Source organism: Suillus fuscotomentosus (assembly GCF_016647785.1).
Source record: "Suillus fuscotomentosus strain FC203 chromosome Unknown F5891scaffold_325, whole genome shotgun sequence".
Classification (NCBI taxonomy): Eukaryota; Fungi; Basidiomycota; class Agaricomycetes; order Boletales; family Suillaceae; genus Suillus; species Suillus fuscotomentosus.
This window is the reverse complement of record NW_024539837.1, coordinates 1-23,417: the sequence shown is the minus strand read 5'-3', so window position 1 is coordinate 23,417 and position 23,417 is coordinate 1. Positions and strand designations below refer to the sequence as shown.

Sequence of the window (23,417 nt, the reverse complement as noted above, 5' to 3'; positions counted from 1 at the left end):
TATTCCAATTTCCAATTGCTCCCATCGACGAATGGCGATATACTCCGGCCATAAAATTCGAACGTCACTTGCCTACAGACGAGGTTTTTCACACTAAAGAACTACCTCGCAAGGTAGACGTTCAACGACTTCATGACGATGTCGGGCAGGCGATTTTGGATGGGATGTGCTCTATACGTGATCCGCGCTTTCCGGACTCACTATATCCTTTGTGGACGATCGAATTATGGTGGCAGTTGCACTGCATACAGAACAGAAAGGATGGATGGATGGCTGCGAGGGAGTGGTTACAACAGAGAATGGCAGGACGCATCGATGAGCAGATATTTCATGAGGCAGAGAAGCAGCTGCTCATCCTGCCTCATGATAAGCAGTTACACGGCCCGGCCGCTATCTCAGGCAGAAGAACTCAATTTCTGATGCTGTTTTTGTCTGACGACAAGTGGATGTCAGACTCTCTGATCGACATGATGATAGCAAATCTCAACTCACGGCTGGCAACAATTAAACGGCGCGACGTGAATATCGTCTCCACTCACTTCTCTGACACCATAATTTCTGCTCGCGATAGTGCGTACAGCCATGAGATGTTGGCAAGCATCAAAAGGGACGTCAAATTCAAGAGATATCTATACTTTCCCGTGCATCTTCGTGTATCGAAGCATTACATCGCGTTTGTAATCGATTTTCATGACAGAACCTTTGCCTATGGTGGGTTACAACGTTCGTTCAACTTTTATTACGCAGACTGACTTGCATATAGGAGACTCTCTTAATCTCAAACCCCGGCCGGATGTCATCATAAATAAGCTCCAAAAGTGGCTCTTCAAATGTTTTGACGGGGAATTCAAGGATCTAGGAGCTACTTTGGCTCATGGTCGCCAGGTGGATTCGTCTTCCTGCGGGCTTTTCGCCATCAACACCATCGAGCACCACGTGTTTGGATCTACGCTGGGTATCCCCAATCCCGCTTCTGAGAGAGCCAGATGGTTTGCTCTGACTGCAGGAGACCAGAACCGATCTCCTCCAACCTTGCCAGAGCGACCAATGGCCTCGGACGTACCCACCCAAGCAGAGAGCGCGTCTGACGCTATTTGTCGCTCCAAAATGAAACACGCGTTCCTCGTAAAACAGGCAATGAGACAAGCCGAGCGGAAAAATTGTCAGCGGACGGGGGAAGAGATGGAAAGGATAGAGCAGGAACAACTAGAGCGGGAAAGGATGGAGCAGGAAAGACTGGAGCAAGAAAGACTGGAGCGGGAAAGACTAGAGCAGGAAAGGATCGAGCGGGAAAGACTGGAGCAGGAAAGGATCGAGCGGGAAAGACTGGAGCGGGAAAGGATCGAGCGGGAAAGACTGGAGCGGGAAAGGATCGAGCGGGAAAGACTAGAGCAGGAAAGGATCGAGCGGGAAAGACTGGAGCGGGAAAGGATCGAGCGGGAAAGACTGGAGCGGGAAAGGATCGAGCAAATACAACTCGAGAAGGAGAAGGAACAGTCCAATGAGATGTGCGATGTCGTTATGACCGACAACACCCAAGGATTGGTGGACGACAATGACAACGGGATGAATGCTGATCTGTACCGCATAGGTGTAGTATCGCATTCCATGGAGATAGAACCAAATGAGATTCCCTGCAATCTCAATCCAGACGCTATCCCTCCCTCCAAAGGAAAGGCTACTGATACCAGCCTTCACACTCCCGAATGTCGCCGCACCAAGCCATCACGTCGAAATTCCATATCACCTACTCGCTATCCATCATCCTCCTACACAGATCATCCTTCTCGTCGGCCGATTTCTCCTAGACCGCAGTCCTACAGAGAAAATTGTTCGTCTCGGCGGGACCGTTCAATGTCTCCTCGTCGACGTCGAAATTCTATATCGCCTACTCGCTATTTATCATCCTCCTACACATATCATCCTTCTCGTCGACCTATTTCTCCTAGACCGCAGTCCTATAGAGACTATTGTTTGTCTCGGCGGGACCGTTCAATGTCTCCTCGTCGTGGTCGCCCACGTTCCCCTGATAGTTCAAATAGGGACTACTGTTCGTCTCGGCGGGACCGTTCAATGTCTCCTCGTCGTGGCCGCTCACGTTCCACTAATCGTTCAACTCGCCGTCGTCGCTCACCATCACCATTCGGAGTTCGAGCAGGATACCAGCGGTCTGTGCGTCATCGGAGTCGCAGCCCTCCAAAACGGCGTCGTTGTATGTCTCCATTTGAATGTATCATCACCATAGACTAATTTCTTTCTTCACAGCGCGCTCTCCTGATCGTGGCTCTTCATCAGGGTACAATCGTTTGACCAACCGACATCGTGAGTTTCGAGTTTCATCGAGTTTCGTAATAGAAATAACGTTCAACATCTCTAGCTCTTGTGTCTGGCTATAGTGCCGTAGGTACTTCTACTCAAGCTTCTGATACTGCACAATCAGTACCTGGCCCATCTTCTGGCCCTTTACAACCGTTGCCTGATGCGAGCGTCACGTCGGGAGGTGCAAGCTCAAACCAGACGGGCCCCATGACCGCTATGGACACCGCGAAAACTCGTTGGATCATCGATCGAGCACCATTCCTTGCCATGCCCAATAATACCCCCCTATCAGTGTCACTGGAAAACCCCCTGTTGCAAAACCGACTTCTCCACCTGATATCTGAATCCCCGCCTCACCTTCTTCACCTCGTTTCTCGGGGTATATCCATAGTTTCGAAGAGGACGCAAATAAGATTGCGCCTGTGGGAGCTTCAGTATCCTAATGCACCCGGAGGGTTTTTCGCCGTCCGCTGTCTCTCCCGGGGAATAGACTGGCAAGTATTCGTCGATCCAAATGGTCTTGCAAGACCTCGTCAGCTCCATACCCCTCGCCCCACCTATCTCGATCTCATTTATCCACCCTTGGACAACACCCAGATTGCATCCTTTCAGTTTTATGAGGATAGGGTCCGGGAACTACTCCTCCTTCCATACGCCCGGCGTTTTCTTACAATGGGTGGTATTATATGGCGCATAGCATTGCATTATGGACCAGATCATCTCTTCTCAGCTGCACTGTCTGGACCGTCCACCGATGCCTATGTACATGGAAACATCCAGCGTAATGGCACGCACATAGACGATGCGGTGTTCCCGCAAGACATCCAACTTCTTCTGGGTGTCGCCGCAGACAATTCTAGCTTATGGCCTCCCCTTGATATTTTTGACAGGTACCAGAAGTGGACAGGAGAGTGGACGGCACTATGGGAGACGTGGTTCATGGATCGTGTTTCCATGATACATAACCGGGATTTGAGCGCATTTGCCCCTCGAAGTGATTGGAACGTCATATATCGTCGACATACCATGGTTAAGTTTGCCGCGCCTACTACGCATGGAACAGAGGCTCAGGCAAACGAATTGTGCAGACAACTAGATATAATGGGATCTGCGGCGGCTTAGTTTCCTCATCATTACGGTCGTCTGTCTTATATCTACACCAGTACTAGATGACATATGGACTGATATCGCGTACTTGTATATAATCGCGTATATGTATATAATAGACACTGCAGGCAGTGAAATGTATAATATTAGGCATATATGACATTATTTACACTCAGGGAGCAAGTCGGCGCGGTGCTCCGACTATGATTTTGAATCGAAGTCGCAGAAGTCGCAGAAGTCGCAGAAGTCGCAGAAGTCACAGAAGTCGCAGAAGTCCAAACATGGACAAATGGTAACTGACTTACCATTCCTGGAATATTAGTGTCAACTTTTGACTATGTAGATCGCTACTCTGCACATCAGACTAGTCATCCCCGGGACCGTAAAGATTCCACCCGGCCCTCATCCTCATCGTAGTTACTGCCAGGTGGCTAGAACAGGACAAGCAAGCACCACTAACATCAATTTTTTTTCTGAGAGCAGGACATGACCATGATACTATCAGCGGTGGTGAAGTAACACAAGAGACGTACCATGGACCACTTGAGAACGGGTCATGCCCGGTCGATCTAATACCATGGAACAAGCAGGTATGCTCCAATTCTTTGTCATCCTCGACCCGACAATATCACTGGAAGTATGCGTGTTGTTCGGTGCGTCAGGTCATCGAACAATTCTTTATTAAGAGTCTTGATATTACACATAGCGTAAAAAAAACTCTAATCAATACACCCATCCGTCATCATCGCTCTCAGCTTCGCAACCTCTACACGGGGAATGACATCGATGTCAAATGGCGCTGCATGAGAAATGACCGCATCATTGAAAGCGTGCGTGTTGATGGGTGCATCAGGTCGTTGAACAATGCGGAAAGACCACAAAAGAAATGCGAGGGTAATGTACAACGATTGATTCGCGAGGTGCAGGCCGGGACATACACTTTTGATGATAAGTGAACTTCGTTGATCGGCCTGAAAATCGGCGTCGGAACGACTTACCGTCTACCAAAGCCAAATGTGATGAATTTCGTATGATCGTCATTAAGGCGGCCTTCTGAATCAAGCCAGCGCTGAGGATTAAATGTTTCAGGAGCTGGGAAGACAGTAGGATCGCGAGAAAGAGTCCTGAAAACATGTGCTTAATGAAACAATGTATACCGTGAAGCAACGCCATACCAATGGCAGCCGTAGACAGTTGCACCCTTGGGAATGCAGTATCCTCGCTGATTGCACGCAGGCTAGAATGAGAACGTGGGTTACAACAGATTAAGACACTGACCCACAAAATATCCTTGGTTGCACGGTGGGGAAATCCTGAGCACATATCAGTATCGTTCAGAGCGTGCCAAAATTCGAATTTACCTATGCGGACGATAGGTCTCCACCTCAAAGTTTCCAACAAGAATGCGTGCAATTGGGGAAGGGAGCTCGAGTCATTGAAGGTCGGCGCTATATGAGAAATTAATTGAGAAATCAAAATCTTTGTACCCCTTTGATTTCGTATTACCTCTGTCTGACCCGATCACTGTGTCTAGCTTGATTTTCGATCATAGTTTTCGGCTTAAGTTAGTTTGTATGATATTCAATTGATTTTCATTGACAAAAGTGCAGCTTCAGTAGGGCAATTGTAAGTGGATATTCTAATAACAATCTTGGATACCGTCGCTGATTCTCGTTCGTTTCTCAGCTTCCAGCAAAGGCAGTTGTCCACATTTGCTTCGCCCTCTATGGCAGTGAGTGTTTTGGTTCATCAAGAGGATTCTTACCCGGAATTGCAGATTATCGCTGGCATCAGCCAAGGCTTCGCATCAATCGCGAACATCATCATCTTTATTGCGATGTGTTGGTCATTGCATCCAGCACATTATCCGGACATGCTCCAGTCGGTGCTTCGTATCATAAGCAAGCAACTGTTGACACATTGTTTTTAGGCCCGAGGGGGTGGTTGAAAACCTCGTTGTACTGTTTGTTGGCCGTGGCCTGGGACTCGCGTAGGTTTACTCCGCGTCTGATTTTATAACCTAATCATGTTTCCCTTGGTCAGCATCATTCAGCTGGTGTATCTTGGCACAGTACGTGGATGCTTCATAAGCATACATTTATGACTCATCTGTTTAGTTTGTTGCATCACCAGGAAAACCATATTGGATAGCGATCCAGATGGTGACCCCCAGGAGTGAGTTTTTGTCACCCACTCACCTCGCGTATAGGCTCATGGCAGATCATAGTTTACGCTAATATTGTCTTGGGACTGTAAGTCATTTACCTCACAGCTCATCGGACACCGTGTTCCTATTTTTTTCTCAGCTTGACCGCCCGGGAGGTCAAACACGGCGTCGGTCTCAACGAAGAAGACACCTTGTCTGATCGACACGATTCCCAAAACGATGCTTTCCAAGGCTCGCTCCGCTTCCGCGGCAGAAAAGCAGTGAGTTCACATGCCTCGAGACCCAGCTAACATCAAGCTGACATACCATCAGACGCAGCAGTCATCGAGCTTTTCGCAACAAGGGGAGAACAGCAGGAGTACCAAAATTGAGGAAGCAAGGAAATCATATCCTGATGACCAGAACTTGGTGCATTCGTGCCATATGGCATTGAAGACGTCCCCTGATCTTACAGATTTATGCAGAGGTCCGTTCATTTAAGTCATTGCAGCGAGCAACATGCATATGACGAGAGGGGCTTGTCATAATCTGGAATTTGCGATTCGCTGGTCGCATGCCTATTAATATCATTGTACTAATCGTCGCTGTCGTCCCTCCCGCACTTGCATTCGTTGCTTTCGCTTCTCGCACTCACTTGTATCATATTGCCGTCGGTGCTACAATCGACGCAGTGCATACTCTACATTAGTCCCTGCTTCTTGAAGCAGCTCGGACTTGGAAGACACATATTATATCACGGACTCACGGATAACATAGCGTATATCGCACATATCGCACATACCAAGTATTCACATTTCAAGACAATTATTCTGGGAATCAAGTCTTTTAGCTTTCAGAACCGCACTTTTTAGACGTTGCCAAGCATTTTATCCGAGGCGAATGGCGTCCACAGGTTTGAATGCTAGCGCTATATCTTCACATCTTCACTCGACGCTCGGTATGCGAAATAAAAACCGGAATATGCAATGAAATGTGGGCGTTCAACGTAACAGGTGCGTTAGCAAGGTGGATAATGAATCGAAGTTCTATACGTAATACCAATGAGCGACACGGCGTAGCAAATCGGCAGGACGCCCAACGCGGGCCCGGACGAGTAAAGCAGACGCCCGCTTAGTTATGCCATGCGACGCTCCACTTACTCATCACAGCCTCCACCAAGCACTCATCTCCTCTCGTGCTCCTGTAGGCTGTTAGTAACTCATACCTACGAGTTCATCGAGTGCGTACGGCAATGTTTGTAGTGGGTCGAGCTCGAGGACGTAGGCCCTGGCGTATTTCACAATATGACTCAGATATCTAGTAGCAGGATGCTGTAAGATGGAACGACACCATAGGCTGGAAAAAACATGTGAAATGGAGTGAACGCGGCCTTCTGTCGAACTTTCTTATCACTATCGAAGTAGTCCATCAGATGTGCAAAGATGCACCTGGCGCTAAGTCGCAATCCTGTGCGCTTCGCCCACAGCAATCAAGTGTATCTAGCAGCTACTCCAGCCTATCATCACATTACTCCTTCGAACGCATGTACGTAGCTTACTGCAATATCACTTCTCCATCCAACAGACTTCCAAGATCCTTGTGTGAACAGGATGCAATGGACTCGCCTTACATTTATCCTCTATTGGGCAGGTGGCAGGCCTCTTCCTATGTCACATAATAAATCTGGTGCAAACTTGAATATGCTGAAGCATAACGAAAGCCAACAACACTAAAAACAAGGGTAATACAGTGTCAGGCCCGACATTCCATTCACGCACCTAGGATCCGCTAGTAGCACTCGCTTACCATCCGCACTCCAACACACTGACGTCACACATTCAGTGTGGCCTGTCCATTTTGCGACGACCTTTCCCGTCCCGATATCCTACAACTTCACTTTCCCATCCGAACTTTCGCTGACAATAGTCTTGCCGTTTGGAGACAATGCCATGCTGTACATCGCTATTTCTTTATCCTCCTCATCGCGCCAGCCCTCGCCTATCTATCTGCTGCTTTCCAAGTCCCATAGTCGTAGTGAGCCATCCACAGAACATGTCATGATCCGTCGTCCCCCTGGCAAGTGCACAACACCGAATACCCTGTCGGTATGGCCTTTCATCGTCTGACATGGTGTGACTGCTGGCGTCTTTTGCTTCTTATTTGTCGGTAAGGACATGGTTGGCGCGAGGGATGTCTCGAGCATAGCGGATGTAGTGCGCGAGAGAAGCTCACCAAGATCTTAGAATCAAAACGAGTTGTCTGGTGACGGCAAATATTTCTGGTGAGTCAACCTGCCTAACTTGTTTCACCTTAGTTCTCGCTAATGTAAACGCACAAGTGATCGCTTACCAGACAACTTCTACACTGTATACAGGAGCTGCATAGAATGTACAGAGATCTTGGAGGGTATCCAAAGTTGCTTGTGAGCAAGTGTATATGTTGCAGAAAAGTTCAGAGTATCAATGACTCACGAGAACTCTAGACACACCCAGCGCTCAGATCACCATTGATAAGTGGAAGTTTGGGTTGGAGTTGATGAAGTTGGGCTCTGCCTGTGTTTTAAGGTGCGTCAAATGCATTATCGCTTCACAAATATTCATGCAAGATAGACAGTCAGATTCGAGCACTGGAAAGCACGGACTGCTCGACTTGATGCGATGGGATATATTCTGGAAGCTGCGAAGACAAGAGTCGGACGCATGTATGCACTGCAGATGCACACACTGCCAAGGACAGCATAGGGTGAGTGCATTCCGATGATGGAAGCGTGGGCACGAACAGCCCTAGATATCCTGGGCATCTATTGAAATGAGGCAAGCTGTGAAGGACCATAGAACGCGGCGCCATAGACGCAATCCCTCCAAAGTTTAGCCTCGCCCATATTCCATATGATCAACATCCAGTAATATTTCAGAGCTCATTACAATCACAACTCCCCTGCGATGGTTCAATGGCCATGAAGAATGAATAACTGCAGTCGCAGTTTTCTCCGATAAACATCGGATGGTTACGGGCTCGTACGACGCAACACTTCGTCTGTGGGACTTAAAGACAGGCATTGCATTGAAGAAAAGGGAGGGGCATCGCCATCGGGTGTGGAGATTCGCGGTATCACGAGATGGGCAATTGATAGATAAGGCAAGGTCATCATCTGGCACGCAGAAACTGGCGAATTACTCACCAAAATCGAAGCACACTCCAATTGGATCCCCTCGTTAGATTTTTCTCCCGATGGAACAGCACTGGCCACTGGTTCATATTTCGAAACAATGACAAAACTGTGGAATACCAAAACCTAAGAGCTGCAAGGAGATCCAATTGTGTGCCATGCATTTGTCAAATGTGTATGGTATTCACCGGTGTAAACAAATACGACGAAACGAACGTTCGGCATCTTCAGCAACTGCTAAAAATACTCGGAATTTGGAAGAGACGGGAAATAATTGATTAGACGAACATGTAAGGAAATAGTGAGACTGCGAGCTAGCCAGTAGGAAGATGAAGAAGAAAAGATGACGTAGGACGTTGAAGACCAGCTCAATTAAACTCTCCACAAAAATGCGGAGAGAAAAACAGATACGACAATTGTAGAATCATATTGGGTCAGTGGAGAAACACAGGGATGCAGGTTATTGTACATTAAAAACACTCGCATTCATGATACTACTACTTTGAAGGAAGATCAGAATGGCTTGAAATAGTGCAATTGCAACTCACTTTGACAGGGTGGGGTGCGCTGATGGGAAAGCGGCGAAGATAATGACCGCATGAAGGCGAATAGCATATCATATTATATTGGCAATTTGGCATGGAGGTAGGGAGGATTGCTGTTCACATTTAGTTTATAATTGATAAAAGGCAGTAGGGTCGATGATGATGCTGACTTCATTGCATCTGAATCATAAATTTCAGTTCTTCAAGGGTTTGGATGAGCTGAGCAACGTTGGGTGCAGTAGAGAGTAGAAGGAGGAATCTGGCTGTACGAGAGGAGGTGTTGTGAAGAGAAGCAGCACTGATAGTGTTGTCACGGAGACTAGTATTGTGGTTCGTGATGGCTATAGCAGTCTCACAGTCATCCGAGGCAGTAGCAGCGTGCGCTGAAATGGTCTGAATATTCATGGGACTAGGTGTGCCAGTGGGGGTGAGGCACGAGTGCCACAGAGCCCGAGTCACTAAAATTGGGTCACATGGCGTCTCCGAAGTTTCAGGAGATGTACGTCAGATATTTCTCGATCCGCAGCTCTACTATTAAATTGCCATGACGAAGCTGCCCAAACTCGAACTGTACTATCACTGGTGGGGTTTTTCAAAGGTTTTTAATGTTTGAAGCGTAGCACACTCGTCAAGAAGTTGTTTTTTTCCACTTCTTGACAGACCTGTGGGAAAAATCGTGCTCTATCACACCCAGGTGAAATCTGATTTTTTTGCGATGATGTTCGAGCGGCGGAAGGAATCCGGTTGTGCGATGTCAGTTTGGCAGGGACTGGATATGCTGTTTCAAAATTTGTCACAGCAATGTCACACTGGAGTTTTATAGCTCCGCAACGGTACACTTGGCAGAATTTTGAATCTCGATATCTGAACGAGCGTCGAATCGAAGGAAATCAAAGATTCTATGGATTCGTGCATGTACATTATATAGACCAGCTATCCACAGTAAGTAAATCTAAATGTATGTATGTGCATTAAGTGGAAAGGATATGATAGTAATAGATTGAAAGTGAGTATGTTCACAAAAGTGTATAATCAAAGACTGGATGTAGGATAAATACCAACGAGGATTAAACTCACAGTCCAGGTCATTGCGCTGGTGAGTGCTAGTGATGACCTGGCCCATCTGGAGGCTGCTATAAGATACACCTCCCCTGTCGACGGATGTACAGTTTTTGAGCAGAGATTATAATTGATGCTGCAGTGCGGCATCCACTCTTTCAACAACTTCACTGATAACATGGTTCTGCCCTCACTCAATCATGATATAGAAATCGCAGTGGTAAGCATCATTTGTATAAGGACAGAGATTGTTTTCACATAGTTTTTGTCCTGTTTGACAAAGTATATAGATTGTAGCATTACAATCATTAACATTCAGTGGTGTGACATATTCCAATGGATGATTTATTGTGAACACAATTGCTCGATGTTTTCTATAGGATCTTCACAGCTGTATTCTATAGATACTAGAGAACACTGGCTAAAATCACAGAATATTTTTGTGCAGTGCGTAGCTTGCGATATGATGATCAGCGAATTTTGAAACCCAATACCATTTTGAAAAACCCCGTCAGTGATAGTACATCGATGTTTGTTTGTTGTTATATAATTCTAAAGGCCTTGCACAACTACCTCATCACGTATTTCAAATTATTTGTTCCACTCAGCTCGGAAAAACATGATACAAACTGATCTCATCCAGAGCGCCCACAATGATCTTCTGACAGAGCGTAGCTTATGATTTTTATGAGCTTCGCTTGGCTACTTGCAGTCTCAACCAGAGGTACGTTAATCCCTTACTGTATATACGTGTTTCCTACAAGTTGACCTGCGCTGATGTTAAAGAATCAAAGTCTGGCAAGTAGACGAGACAAGAGTAATGGAAATTGGAACGTCGAAGATGACTGGAAGGCGAGTATGTTGGAAGACGCGTATCTGCGCTTATCAACCAATTAATGCCAGGCTCACGACGCTACAGTCTTCAAACTGAGCTGGGCTCACCCAGAATTTGGGACCATACTCGCATCCGCATCTTTCGACCGTACAGTCAAGATTTGGGAGCAAACTAGCTTTGCATCAACAACTGATTGCCAAACGAATGGTGCTGATGCCGGGTCTCAGGCTGCTTCATGTGGTTCCTCAAGATGGGTGGAAAGGGCCGCATTGGTTGATACAAGAGGCACTGTCCGTGCAGTCGAATTTGCCCCTCGTCGTTTTGGGTTGAAGTTGGTATGTACGTGATAGTATGTCAGGCGTTCCTCCCATTTAGAGATTCATGAGACCTTCTGCAAGGCGACTGTCTCTTCCGATAATCATGTTCGCATCTACGAGTGCTTGGAACAATCATCGCTAGCCACATGGCAGCTTTCAGAAGAAGTCGATTTCTCAACGCTCCCATCTGTATCACCGTCCTCATCATACTCCGTGGCGTATGCGACAGCGACACAAACAAGCGCAACTCTTGAGGTTGTTTCTGCAACCGTGGTTGCTCAAGCCCTGCAACAATCGTAAAACCCAGCCACTCTCAGGGACGACCCGGAATGGGGAATTGATGGAGGGCGGTATGTATCATGGTGTAAACGTAGATATTGGGGGGAGATCATTGCGGCTGGCTGTGGCATATCTGGCGCTATCAAAGTATTGTCACACTCCATTTTTGTGGCATCGCTCACTCTGAATCGCAGATTATACAATTATCTCCCTCTCGTCGCATTCATCCTGGACGCGACACGTCACTTTCTACCTGGGCGGCCAGCACATCCTCAGCGGAGACGATAAAATGATCTCAGAGTGGGCAGTGCCCAATTCAAAGGCATGTTTCCATCCTAGACTCGTGTACCATAATTCGAGCACGTTTCATGCAGATCCCAGCCATCACAACAGCCTGCGATGCATGCGTAAATGAAGACTTACCTATCTCCGAAGAACTATTCACTCAAGATATCAACACCGATCCTGAACAACCATACTTCCTACACTCATCGTCCAATAGTGAAAACACGACTGGGAACACACCCATCAGGATGCGATCAATGTGAGATCCACTAATCTATCATCGCCCCCTTATGAAAGACTAACTCGACGGTAACATAGTCCATCAGCATTCGGCCATTATCGATAGGCTTTCCAAGGGCATTTTCCTCTGCGGAAAAGGCCATGTCCAGGATGCGAGGGCAGCATTTTATGTTGTATTTATGTACAGTTCCCGTCCAATTTGTTCAGTCTCGATGCTACATATACTTATGATGAACCTTTTTTGTGGTGCAACTGATGAGTGTGATGTTTATAGGGCCTGGAATTTGTCCATGCATGATTCTTACGAGTCTGAGTCCAGACACTAGCAGCTTCGAGAATTTGACGTACATCATCACAGACACCTCCATCGCGCTACATTTCTCAGACGTCATTGAGAAAGTAATTATGGAGGTATGTATCACTGTATCACTCATGTTAGTCGATCGCACTACTGAACCCTTCGCCACAGTTCCGGACCCAACGCTCATCCGACAATTTTCTCACATCGCTCTACAGTGGCTGGCTGCTGAAGGGCCTACGTGTCGTAGTTTCATCTGAACAGGCAACTGCGCTTCATGAAGATGAGTTCATGCTCTTAGACAACATCATCTGCGTCCCAGATGTAGAAGCTCCAGCCATTGCCCGGACTTCCCAGGAATCGGAGGCTGAGACTGCAAAGCCTACGCTAGGGAAGCTCGGATGGTCTATCGAGAACTGATGATCTAGAAGGGTAGAATAACGTGGAGCGTGAGGAAGGAGCTACGCTATGTCCAGGTCTCTGCCTATTGGATTTCCTTCCACCCGCCATGTTTTTGTGTTCCAGAGCTCTACTGCATTGTCCATCTAGCCACTTGCCAGAAATGCGCTATCTGGAGAAAAGTCAAGCGAGAAGATCTTGTTGGAGTGGACTTTGACTCGGATGGGCTGGGTGAGAGATTCGCCGTCCCTGTTCCAGGCTATGAGCTCCCCGCCAAAATCACCGCTTGCTATGAATTGCCCGTCTCTCGATACATCAGCTACTCGTATGCCCCAGTGATGTTCCTCCATTATCTTCAATACGACACCGTTTTCTAAGTCCCACAGACGAAGGGTCCTGTCGTACGAGGCCGTTACCATATGGCGTCCATCGGGGGATCCTGCAACTGCAAATACACTATCTCCGTGGCCTCTAAATATTTGACTAGCCGTGGTGATTCGGATGGCAGGATGTTCTTCCTCCATCATTCTGCTCGAGGTGGACTATGTGGAGCACAATTTGCTGGAGAGCTTGTGAGTGTCTTGATCCAAGAGGTGCAGTGCCTTTTTGCTTATTCACAGCCTCAATCTGCATATTAGACGCCCAGGGCATCAGGCACTTGGACCGCTGCGAAGTGCAGGTCTCTCCTAGTAAGTATAATTCCCATGCGATTCGTGAATTTCAACGATAATTGATTTCGATTAGGACTCGGAGGCTACTTAGTAGTAAATATGTGAGCTACAGTATGTAAGGAGAGCTAAATGCAAGTTATTGACGATGTGCAAAATTTTGCTGATAAATGAGATTTTCCAGGCAATTTTTTTTTACTCCTTCCAAACATGGACGCCTGTTGTCGTCAATGCTATGTTGGCTGGTGAGCTCGTCGCGATATCTTACTGGTGCTGACTTGACTGAAATATTATGCAAGTCATCATGACGACTCGGATATATGCCATGTTTCAGCAATCGAAACCGATACTTATCTTCCTCATTGTAGCCTTACTGGCTTCCACAATCGCCTCCGGAGTTATGCTAGGCATAGGAAACATTGGTATCTTGGCAGGGAGTAAGCTTTGATCATTGATAAAATCCTTAAGCACACGAGACTCACGGACGGATACCAAGGGCTAGTAACAGCGCCAGTGATTGCACTCGAAGTAACGGATGCCGTTGTGGAGGCCGTTGGTGCTGAGAGAACGGGGTTCCGAATGAGCCCCTGGGGCGTACTCAATGGTACGTCCCACATCATTCGATACTAGCGATCTTTATTCAGCTGACTTGTAGTGCAGGTATGGGCATGGCAGACCCCAAACCCCAGTTCTCCTACGTGGTTGAGAAGCTGTGCAAACACAAACTTGCATACATCCATGTCATGGAGCCGATGCCTGCTGAAGTCACTGCTGAAAAAAATAGTGATTTCCTCCGTGACATCTGGCAAGGTGTGAGGGCAGTACCTTCATCAGCACACATGGATATACCCGCAACACCGCAATCGAGACGGTAGACAAGAAAGGCGGCCTTATTGGATTTGGGAGGTTGTTTATGCCGAACGTGAGTCACTTGTTTCCCAGACTAGGCAGTGACCGATATGTCCCCTTTACTAGCCCGATCTTCCACTCCACCTGCGAAAGGGCATCGCGCTTGAGCGGGGTGACTGGGCAACATGGTACATGGGCGGTAATCTCACACCGGCAGGTTATTCGGATTGGCTCTTTGCGCCGGAGAATGATCAGCAATAGAGCAGGAATAGTTTTGTAAGTAATATACCTCAGAATAGATGTTACCTTAGTGTATACACCCAATATCATGCTTAATCTTTATTTCAGTCTATCTTGCGGTATGACTTGACTGGCGACAGTTCGTCGAGTTTTTGACCAAGAGGGATTTTAAGTCAAGCAACCGTCGAGCTCACACCCTTCAAGCGCGTCACTGGCGTCGACCCGAGTTCCAAGATGATGTTCCAAGATGATCAAAGTTGCTCAAGGTACCTTCAAGAATACGCCAACGAGCACTGGTCAATACGAGTACATACAGGCGAGCGCAGAGAATCTAACATTCTTGGAGGATAGCAGCGTGGATCTAGTCATTTCCGGTGCGTGTTACATGTTAGAAGGAGAAAGTAATACATGTTCATGATGACTTTGTGATTGTAGCCCAGGCATTGTACACGCCAGCACTGCGTTCTGGAAAGGACAAGGACAACTGAGATGCTGGTGTTTGCTGGGCTACACGCGACTAGCTACAACCAAAGTCCCCCGGGGACTGCCGAACCCCCTGGCACCCCTGCCTCTCGCTCTGCTGTCTCCTGCCGGCCTGTCTCTGCTATGCTCCTGCGCCCGACACGACTACACCTGACAAGGTGTACCACTACAGCATGCCATTGATTCGATTGCAACAAAATATGGCCTGAGGTCGCAAGAGTGCTGAGGAAGAATGGAAGCGTTGCATTCTGGGTATGTGTTCTCATCTCCGAGCTATTACATGTCCTGTTACACTTACCATTTACTTAACTAGGGCTACTCCCAACTGCGCCTCGCCCGCTATCCGTCACTCACACCGAGAATTAACGCTTACGTCGAGGGCACTGACCCACTGAACAGCATTGGCTCATACTGGGAGCAACCCGGCCATGCGATTTTAGATAACCACTTGATTGAAGTGCCAGATGCCAATGAAGTTGTACCTGGCGCGTTCAGTGATTTCGAGAGAGTCTTCACTACAGGTCTGTCTTGTATCGTTACGCGACACTTCAGCTTTACTAATGCATCGCAGGCGACTACTACCCATCTTCTAGATGCGCTTTCAGAATTGAAGAAGCACATCTGGCGTAGTTGGGGTTGACTCTGCGGGCTCGGAGGTCAGTCACCTGCTAAGAGCTCGAAGACATCAACTGAGAGCCATGACATCATCTTTGACATGGAGCTGGAAGTTGATGATGATTAGCCTGACTCGAATACTGTTGTGAAATTTGTGTCACTGCGTCTGATTTGCGAAGTGTCTGATTGGTGTACATACTTGATTGTTATATCGATAAACTGTTTGCTACCAATCCATTGTCATTTCTCAAACTCCGAAGTTGAAGTCGGGGACTAGTGCTTCCCAGCGCCGCTATAACTGATATAAACGAGCGTGTTTCGCATAGCCGCCTACTATCATTACTAGCAATGCAATTGGACCATAACTCAGACGTCCTCGATGATAAATTACCTGATTAAGGATTCCCATTTATGTTGCGTTAGGAGTATCACCATGACAGACTCGGAATCCCACTAAACTTTCTATTCTCTCCCTGCCTTGACTCCAAGTCAGACCTCAGGCCGCTTGGGCCGCACTCAAGCCCCAGGCTGAAATTTAACAATTTCTCACTGGTAGGCTGCACGTTGCTCACTCTCAGAGCGTCAATTTTTCTCAGACTTTCAAAAGCGGAGTCCGAGTCAGCCATCGCCCAGTGCCAGCGAACGGCAATGCAATTTTGTAAGCATGCTGGCTTACCTGGGTTCTCATAATCAGTACATATACCGTCGCTGATACTGAAAGCTAAGCTTTCAGTATTTCACCTTTTGGTGTAACGGTTATGCGTGGCGGCGGTCTGACCATGTTACAGCTATCACCGTTGCTGTGACCTTGGCGAGAACTTTCAGACGTTGTGCTTCGGTCCACCCCATCTTCAGATATTTCAAATGTAGTGAGTCCACATACATAACCATCCGACGGTCATCTGCCAGAATGAAGTGAAACTACCGGAGGTAGACACAATTGAGGCTTACATTGCAGATATGTTATTGATATTGGGACCCACAAAAACAATAAGGACAGGCTGCAATAAGCTTGATTGCACAGAATCCGTTAAAGTGGAAGTTCCAAGAGCGGGGAATCATTGGTATGCTCTACGTTGAAGAGAAGCCTCACGAGTCCGAATGGATGGTCCAGTATCTTCAGTTACCGAGGGTTCAGAAGCTTCTTCAATAATCTGTGACAAGAACACATTTGAAAATGAGAGGGCATTTCCAAGTAGAGATGACATTATCCGTGCGACATCGAGAGCGGCGAGTTGGCTATTGTCAAACAAAAAAAACAAGGGATTGCTCCAAGCGCCCTTTCGTGGACATGCAGGAGAAACCTCCGCTCGGCAGCTGACCGGAGTGAAACATTGTCTTTCATGCTAGGTTTCAGTAATGCATTACACTAAAGTACCAGTAGCTGAGGTAGATGTGAGCGGACAAAATTTGGTCCAAGCAGCATCAGCGATGCAATCAACGTCCAGGCAACTTCAACCTCTACTGCTGCGATATGAACATCATGATCACTAGTGAGCTTAAGGAGTTGAGTGGTGGTGTCGAGAACGCCGGCTGACACGTCAAAAGACACGTATAGGGGGCGATGTGGCACAATGACGACAAGAGCTGCCAAACCATAGGAATGACCAAGTGTCTGGCGATCAACGTCCGAAGGAGCTGCAGGAGATTGAAGGGATTCGATGTCGCGTTGTAAAGACTATGCGATCGCCAACGTTGCCTTCAGTAGACGGAGGAGGGGTAGAATAGCAGAAGCAACGGAGGGTGCAACTCACATTGACGCGAACTGAGTGGCTTGGATGTGTAAGCAGCATCGTCAATGGTGCAGAGACAGCGTCCTATGCCAAGTTTAGGTTTATATCAAAGTTGCAACTTTGCAGGACTTACCTGAACTGGCGGAGGTGCATGGCTTAGTTGTTGCAACAGACCTGCAACCTCCTCCAGCGCTATCGTCAGGATAGATGAAGATGGAGCTACCTGCCCCGGCATTGATGCTGGCCATCTTTTCAAATATGATGAGGAAAGTAGTACGAATGCTGACCGGTCAGCGTTCGTACTACTATTAGCTCTCGTAAAAGAGCGCCGACTAGCTTCCGGATGAAGAGTTTGCCATATCTTGTGGCTCCATTCTTGGGATAGGATATGATCTCAGTCATGAGATGACCAACAAGTAGAGAATAATTGGCTCTCACAAATACTGGCCCAAGCTTTGCCAGTAGTGTGACGTAAAACATGAAGATTTCCACACGAGTTTGCGGCTGAGAGCTCTATTAAACTGGGTGGAGATTTGTGATAGAATATCTCCTGGCGTCAAAAGGATTTTGGTATTTTCGGCCACAATATTAATATGTGCAGCAGTAGAGATATCAGAGTCTTCTTGTTCCTTCTTGCCTTTTTGTGACTGCTCTGTGACTGCCACGGCACGTTCCATTTGGGTGGCCGCAAGCATATGTCCCACTAACTGCGCCAGCGATTGCGTTGTCACCCGGTCACCGTGTTCAAGACTTTTAACGCAAATATTAATGATCGACTCCACATCTGCAAGCATGACGGAGTCTTCGGGAGTATAGATAATCGTTAAAACCTGCGCATGTTTCAGTTCGCAAAATGCAATTCACAGGCAAGAATCTCACAGCATGTAGGTTCGGCAATCTCTCTCAGCTCCTGTCGCAGATGCAGAAGGAGTATGGAGTTTTCGCACAGCATTTCGTGACTACCTTCGCCAAGTCGAGCTAGGCTGGGCAAGAAATGCCCATACCAATTCTTCCAGTTTTTGACAGAATGGTTCGCGTTGGCCTTCAATCACTCAGATTATGCTGATGTTCTCGTCCCCTGTAAGCGGTGCCACCTCATTCCTTCTCTCCCTCGCTAGAAACCGCACAAAAATGACCTTCCTCAGTTCATCAACACTGCGTTGCGCTCCTGCATCCTTGTTACGTCCACTACGTCCATTGACACGATATAGAAATCCCACCTGGCTCGGCGCTTCGGAGCCTCTAAGATGATGTCAGTCCTCAGCCCATCGTCGTCTGCCACCCCAATGTCAAAAGCATCAAGCAGTTATGAGACTCTGGTGAGCACCCTCGTGCCCCGCTAACGCCTAGTCTTGCAACGCTCTTGATAAGCCACCGTCGCGAATGACCCCGGAGGATGTTCTATACATTTAAAAAACATATTAGCTCGAATCGTAGATGCAGATGATGTGACCTGGCCGAGATGGGATTGAAAATGACGGTAAACGCAAGGGCAAGCCACGCAACGCACGGAGTTAGAACATCTCAAAAAACAGAAGAAAGCGCGTACGCTGAACAGTAGACTGGCGTAGTACTTCTGGCGACGTTGCCCAAGTTCATTAAGATGCTCTTTGAGCAGCCTGCCGCGGTGGAGTGGGGTACCCCTCCAGCGGGGGGTGGCACAGGCAGGCGTTTGTTACCATTTGCGTGGCTTAGTCAGTAGGTAGAGCCTTCAGGCATTGTCGTAGGTAGCACTATCATCAGGTTGAGGCCACACCAGCTTCCGTCTGCCAGAGGCAGGCACGTTTCCAGCCGCGCCAGTCCAGCGGTCTCGCATTTCCTTCTCTCGTTCGGAATAAACAGAGTCGACTTTCTCTAATGCGGAATCTAACAGCTCAAAAAAATTTGCATGAAGCGGTGGTAGTAGAGGGTGAAGCGTGCGTAAGAAGGCAGGAGCTGGGGAGCCTGCTGATCAAGTGAGGTTTCTATGCAAGACGCTGAAAATGCTTAAACTGACCTGCATTGCGGAAGAAGGGGAATACGGGAGGTGAGCGCGCAGACTTTGGAGGCAAGGGAGTCACCCGCGATGACGAGCCTGTGAGATGAGAGAGAGGCAGAGCGCTATGCATTAAAATTCTGAGCGATGGACCTGTCAAAACCCCTCTGTTGAATAGAACTTAGCAGACGATGTCGAAACTACTCACGCATCTGGCTATCCCTTTGCTGGGTTCGAGTTGGGGAAAGAGCTGAAGTCCCTTCAATTAAAGCATCTTGTCGTAGGATGACTGACAGCTCTCAAGAGTGAAATGAGTTGGTGGAAACTTATTCAGAATAGGAGACGTACCGCTGCACTCTTTGGCTTGCTTTTGAACTTGATCAACGTCGGCGGCTCCAGCGGAGCTCTGCCCGGCAATGCGTTCTGAGCGAATTGCACCAATGCACCTCTTGAAACAATGATAGTCACTGAAAGAAAAGTGTAGTGAAATGATGTTAGCGGAGGCGATCAATCAGCACATATAAAGCGCACGTATGCCTTTTTCCACTCGGGAGTCTGCAACGAGATATTAGTCTATACATCACCAATATTTTGGTTAGTCTGAATCAATAAACACCATTAAAGTATCAGGCTGCAGTCAAAAGACGTCATACGAAATGAACGCGAGTAGGGGTATGAAAGTCCGGACGTCGACCCACCGTGCAACCTTCATCACTTCTTGTGAGTTGATGGACTTGGTTGGTTGTGATGAGGGGCGTGGTCCGCACAGGATGGTGGTAGTAATTTTCCACTGACAACGCAAGAGCAAACGAGTCGTTAAAAAGGCTTGAGGAATAGGGGATGCGCCAGGTTTCAAGTAACGTAGAGATTAACAAAATAGAGTAGATAAAAAGTATGATATTCTGAAACGGCGCTCCGTGCATCCAAACCAGAATGCTTGTCAAGGCCAGAGTAAGCTATGGGGCGCACCAGATCTAGCTCAGATCTTAGAGGTGCGCCGCGCGCCGGGATCTAGCTCAGATCTGAAATAGCACTCCATGCACCCAAACCAGAATGCTTGTCAAGGCCAGAGTAAGCTATGGGGCGCACCAGATCTAGCTCAGATCTTAGAGGTGCGCCGCGCGCCAGGATCTAGCTCAGATCTGAAATAGCGCTCCATGCATCCAAAGTTTCCAGAGCGTCAAGGTAAAACAAGAGGTGCAAATTTAGATGCTGCAGATGCAGCTCATGATGCCTGCAGATGCAGCGTGCGATGCCTGCAGATGCAGTTTAAGCGCTACAGACACAGTTTAGGTGCTGCAGAAGCAGCGCTGGGACCTGCAGATGCAGTTTAGGTGCTGCAGAAGCAGCGCTGGGACCAGATGCAGTTTAGGTGCTGCAGAAGCAGCGCTGGGAACCACAGATGCAGTTTAGGTGCTGCAGAAGCAGCGCTGGGACCTGCAGATGCAGTCTATGTGCTGTGGAAGCGTTGGGAGCTGCAGGTTGGATAAATCGACATTCACAAACAATCAACAATCATAAGACCAAACAACTGATCAAATATATCGAGTGACACCATAATATTTATTCTGCTGTCACGTGACATCTTTTCTTGTCGTTCACATACGGCCTCCCATATGGCAGGATACTCCGATCTGAATCTGAGTCTACTCATCATCAATCTTCGAGCTCTTAGCAGGTGGCTTGCCTTGGCGCTCGTCAGCGGCCTTCCTTTATCCTTTCAAATCGTGGAGAGCATTCTTCGGGTAGGCTTCGCATATAAGTTGATATGCATGGGAGCCATTAGCGTCACAACTGTTGGGAGATGATATTGATCTGATCTCAGCCCTGACGTTCCAAGCGATGCTCCAATTCTTTTGCAGGTAGCAAAGCCCACAACAACGATTGATAACTGACGCAACGGTCACGTTTCAGAATATTATCATGGTCTGGTTCGTGGTTGGTCCCGCAAGAAATTCAAGACCGATCGTGCGTAATATCTTTGTTTCGCACAATCATAGCTGATATGTCATTCAGCACCGTTACGGATGCTTAGCTATGCACCGTTAACGCTGACGTTTCCCTTCGCACTTATGACAAATCTTTTGGTCACATGCATGTTAGGCGCACCTGATTATGCGTCAGGATCCTCGTTATTTGCAGGTGGTGCCGCCGCACTCATGGGCTTGTGCTAATGGTTGCCACGCTAGTGCTGATACACTGCATCTATGTTACTGCATCAATGCAGGAAGGAAGCATTCGCTGCTGCGAGTATATCTTGGATTGGCTTTGGAACATCACTTATAATCACATTCTGCTCGAATACGAGATATGGCCTCGGACCACAGCTCAATCACAACCTCAAACTGCAACTCCACCACAACTGCAAGCTCAGCCGCGTCCGTCGTTATCGGGTCGACCCGAACAGGCATCTCTGACTGGGGCACAGCGTCCAACAGTCGTCTGACTTGTCTCTCCTCCGCGATCCTCATTGTGCGTCAGCGGACGATAAGAACCTTGATGAAGATGAAGAGCACAGCGAAGGGTTGCAGCTTTTCCCAGGGTCTGGGCTTTTCTAATACGAGTACTTAGAACTGGGCGTTCGAACTTGTTTATTTCAGAGGTAGCCAAGGCAATGCATGCTGCGGCTGACGCAAATCTTCTTATGAACTTGAGCTTATTGCAGTCGACCGACCCTTTCATTGCAACCAAGTGCGTCGTTCAGTCTTTGTCCACTGAATTCATGTGTGAGTAGGCATAACAGCCTACGGGCGTCAACGACACAGGCTGGCATCACGTGAAAAAGCTTGGAGGGCATTTGACTGGCGTGAGGATCAACGAAGAAGCAGGTTTCAGTGCAGAGTACGCATGAAAGACAGTACGATGAAGGGAGATGGGAGGGAGCAATGATAAGGGGCACAACGAGGGTTGGCGAGTCTGAGAGGACGAGGGCCCAGCGAAATAATGGAGACATATGGGAAGTAAACGGAACAATCTCTGTGCAGAGAATGGTAGTGAGAGGGTGATTTTTGTGTTCGACTAAGCCCTCCTCCGCTAATGCGGGAGTCGGGGACTTATTTGAAAAAAGGTAGTATCCGCCTCGCGATGATAATCATGAAATTTGTGCTTGAGCAAGCGCGTTGACGGCACTGCGGTCGCGATTTTCTTCAACTGCTTACGAGATGCCTGCGCGGGCAAGCTCGCAACATGTGGTTGAGAAGTGGACGGAGACCAGTCAGTTATTTTCAAACAAATTGAGTAGTGAACGTCTTCAAAGTGTAAAGTGCGTGGGCGACCACGAATTCCGTACTAGGCTGCGCACCGCTCTCCCTCCATGGTTTGAGAAACTGCCAGAGGGTTCTCTCGGAGAATCCAACACATTCAAGAATCTGCTCTAGGGATAGGATTTCATTGTCATAGAGATTGACAGTTGCTAGTTTTCTTCCGAAAGGGCGCGTTGGAGGTTTGCGGCAATGCAGTATGCATGGTACTTTCCAAATATGGTGAACAATAATTTATTTTCTCATGATATCGGGGCTGCCAACCTTTTTGCAAAATAGCTGTAACATCGTCTTTGTTCCCTCTGCTGTACTGCATCACGAAATAAAACTCATTATCATTGCGCTGCTTTGTTTAGGGTCGCTAGTGCATCCTCCCATGCTGCCACTCCAATGTAAGCAGGGGTATTCTCATCACTACTTATCTTCCTCACAGTTGCCTCCCCCCAAATCCCAAACACCAAGCTACTGCCGTCCTCATGTCGTGCTCATCTTGGCAGTATGGGAGCGGACGTTAGACGGGAAAAGCGAGCGAGCGGTACAATCACTGATGCTGGCGCTGGCTAACCTACAGAATGGTCGTCCTTGGGGCCTGGACT

General features: G+C 47.8%; 8 protein-coding genes across 8 annotated transcripts; 4 read left to right on the top strand and 4 right to left on the bottom strand.

Annotated features, from left to right (window-relative positions):
- Positions 1 to 2,925: 2,925 nt before the first annotated feature.
- On the top strand, positions 2,926 to 3,285 carry F5891DRAFT_905367 (uncharacterized protein; the record flags this gene model as incomplete). The annotated part of the gene is made up of 1 exon (XM_041373533.1): positions 2,926 to 3,285. A coding segment is annotated over one exon (360 nt), but the record flags the coding sequence as incomplete, so codon positions are not given.
- An 860-nt stretch (positions 3,286 to 4,145) lies between these two features.
- F5891DRAFT_1284271 (cytochrome P450) lies at positions 4,146 to 4,976 on the bottom strand (the record flags this gene model as incomplete). The annotated part of the gene is made up of 6 exons (XM_041370577.1): positions 4,146 to 4,365; positions 4,425 to 4,550; positions 4,602 to 4,648; positions 4,705 to 4,739; positions 4,788 to 4,874; positions 4,952 to 4,976. The coding sequence occupies 6 exons, from the start codon at positions 4,974 to 4,976 to the stop codon at positions 4,146 to 4,148; spliced, it is 540 nt and encodes a 179-aa protein (XP_041216422.1).
- Positions 4,977 to 5,152: 176 nt separating this feature from the next.
- F5891DRAFT_1233508 (uncharacterized protein) lies at positions 5,153 to 6,073 on the top strand (the record flags this gene model as incomplete). The annotated part of the gene is made up of 7 exons (XM_041369606.1): positions 5,153 to 5,307; positions 5,357 to 5,416; positions 5,470 to 5,497; positions 5,544 to 5,601; positions 5,654 to 5,678; positions 5,733 to 5,853; positions 5,906 to 6,073. 7 exons carry the CDS (start codon positions 5,153 to 5,155, stop codon positions 6,071 to 6,073), a joined length of 615 nt encoding a protein of 204 aa, XP_041216421.1.
- Positions 6,074 to 11,326: 5,253 nt separating this feature from the next.
- F5891DRAFT_1086619 (uncharacterized protein) lies at positions 11,327 to 11,838 on the bottom strand. The gene is made up of 2 exons (XM_041363474.1): positions 11,579 to 11,838; positions 11,327 to 11,515 (listed from the first exon to the last, which is right to left on the bottom strand). The coding sequence occupies exons 1-2, from the start codon at positions 11,703 to 11,705 to the stop codon at positions 11,352 to 11,354; spliced, it is 291 nt and encodes a 96-aa protein (XP_041216420.1). The 5' UTR covers positions 11,706 to 11,838; the 3' UTR covers positions 11,327 to 11,351.
- A 2,493-nt stretch (positions 11,839 to 14,331) lies between these two features.
- F5891DRAFT_1086614 (uncharacterized protein) lies at positions 14,332 to 14,781 on the top strand (the record flags this gene model as incomplete). The annotated part of the gene is made up of 3 exons (XM_041363473.1): positions 14,332 to 14,430; positions 14,484 to 14,588; positions 14,642 to 14,781. The coding sequence occupies 3 exons, from the start codon at positions 14,335 to 14,337 to the stop codon at positions 14,774 to 14,776; spliced, it is 336 nt and encodes a 111-aa protein (XP_041216419.1). The 3' UTR covers positions 14,777 to 14,781.
- A 220-nt stretch (positions 14,782 to 15,001) lies between these two features.
- On the top strand, positions 15,002 to 15,878 carry F5891DRAFT_1233496 (uncharacterized protein; the record flags this gene model as incomplete). The annotated part of the gene is made up of 5 exons (XM_041369605.1): positions 15,002 to 15,129; positions 15,196 to 15,287; positions 15,449 to 15,490; positions 15,552 to 15,759; positions 15,832 to 15,878. Coding segments are annotated over 5 exons (517 nt in total), but the record flags the coding sequence as incomplete, so codon positions are not given.
- Positions 15,879 to 17,222: 1,344 nt separating this feature from the next.
- Positions 17,223 to 17,836, bottom strand: F5891DRAFT_969696 (uncharacterized protein; the record flags this gene model as incomplete). Its single annotated transcript, XM_041376322.1, has 2 exons — positions 17,223 to 17,468; positions 17,768 to 17,836. Coding segments are annotated over 2 exons (315 nt in total), but the record flags the coding sequence as incomplete, so codon positions are not given.
- A 1,461-nt stretch (positions 17,837 to 19,297) lies between these two features.
- On the bottom strand, positions 19,298 to 22,032 carry F5891DRAFT_1201757 (uncharacterized protein; the record flags this gene model as incomplete). Its single annotated transcript, XM_041368908.1, has 6 exons — positions 19,298 to 19,530; positions 19,583 to 19,714; positions 19,770 to 19,857; positions 19,910 to 20,028; positions 20,093 to 20,116; positions 21,852 to 22,032. The coding sequence occupies 6 exons, from the start codon at positions 22,030 to 22,032 to the stop codon at positions 19,298 to 19,300; spliced, it is 777 nt and encodes a 258-aa protein (XP_041216416.1).
- Positions 22,033 to 23,417: the final 1,385 nt, after the last annotated feature.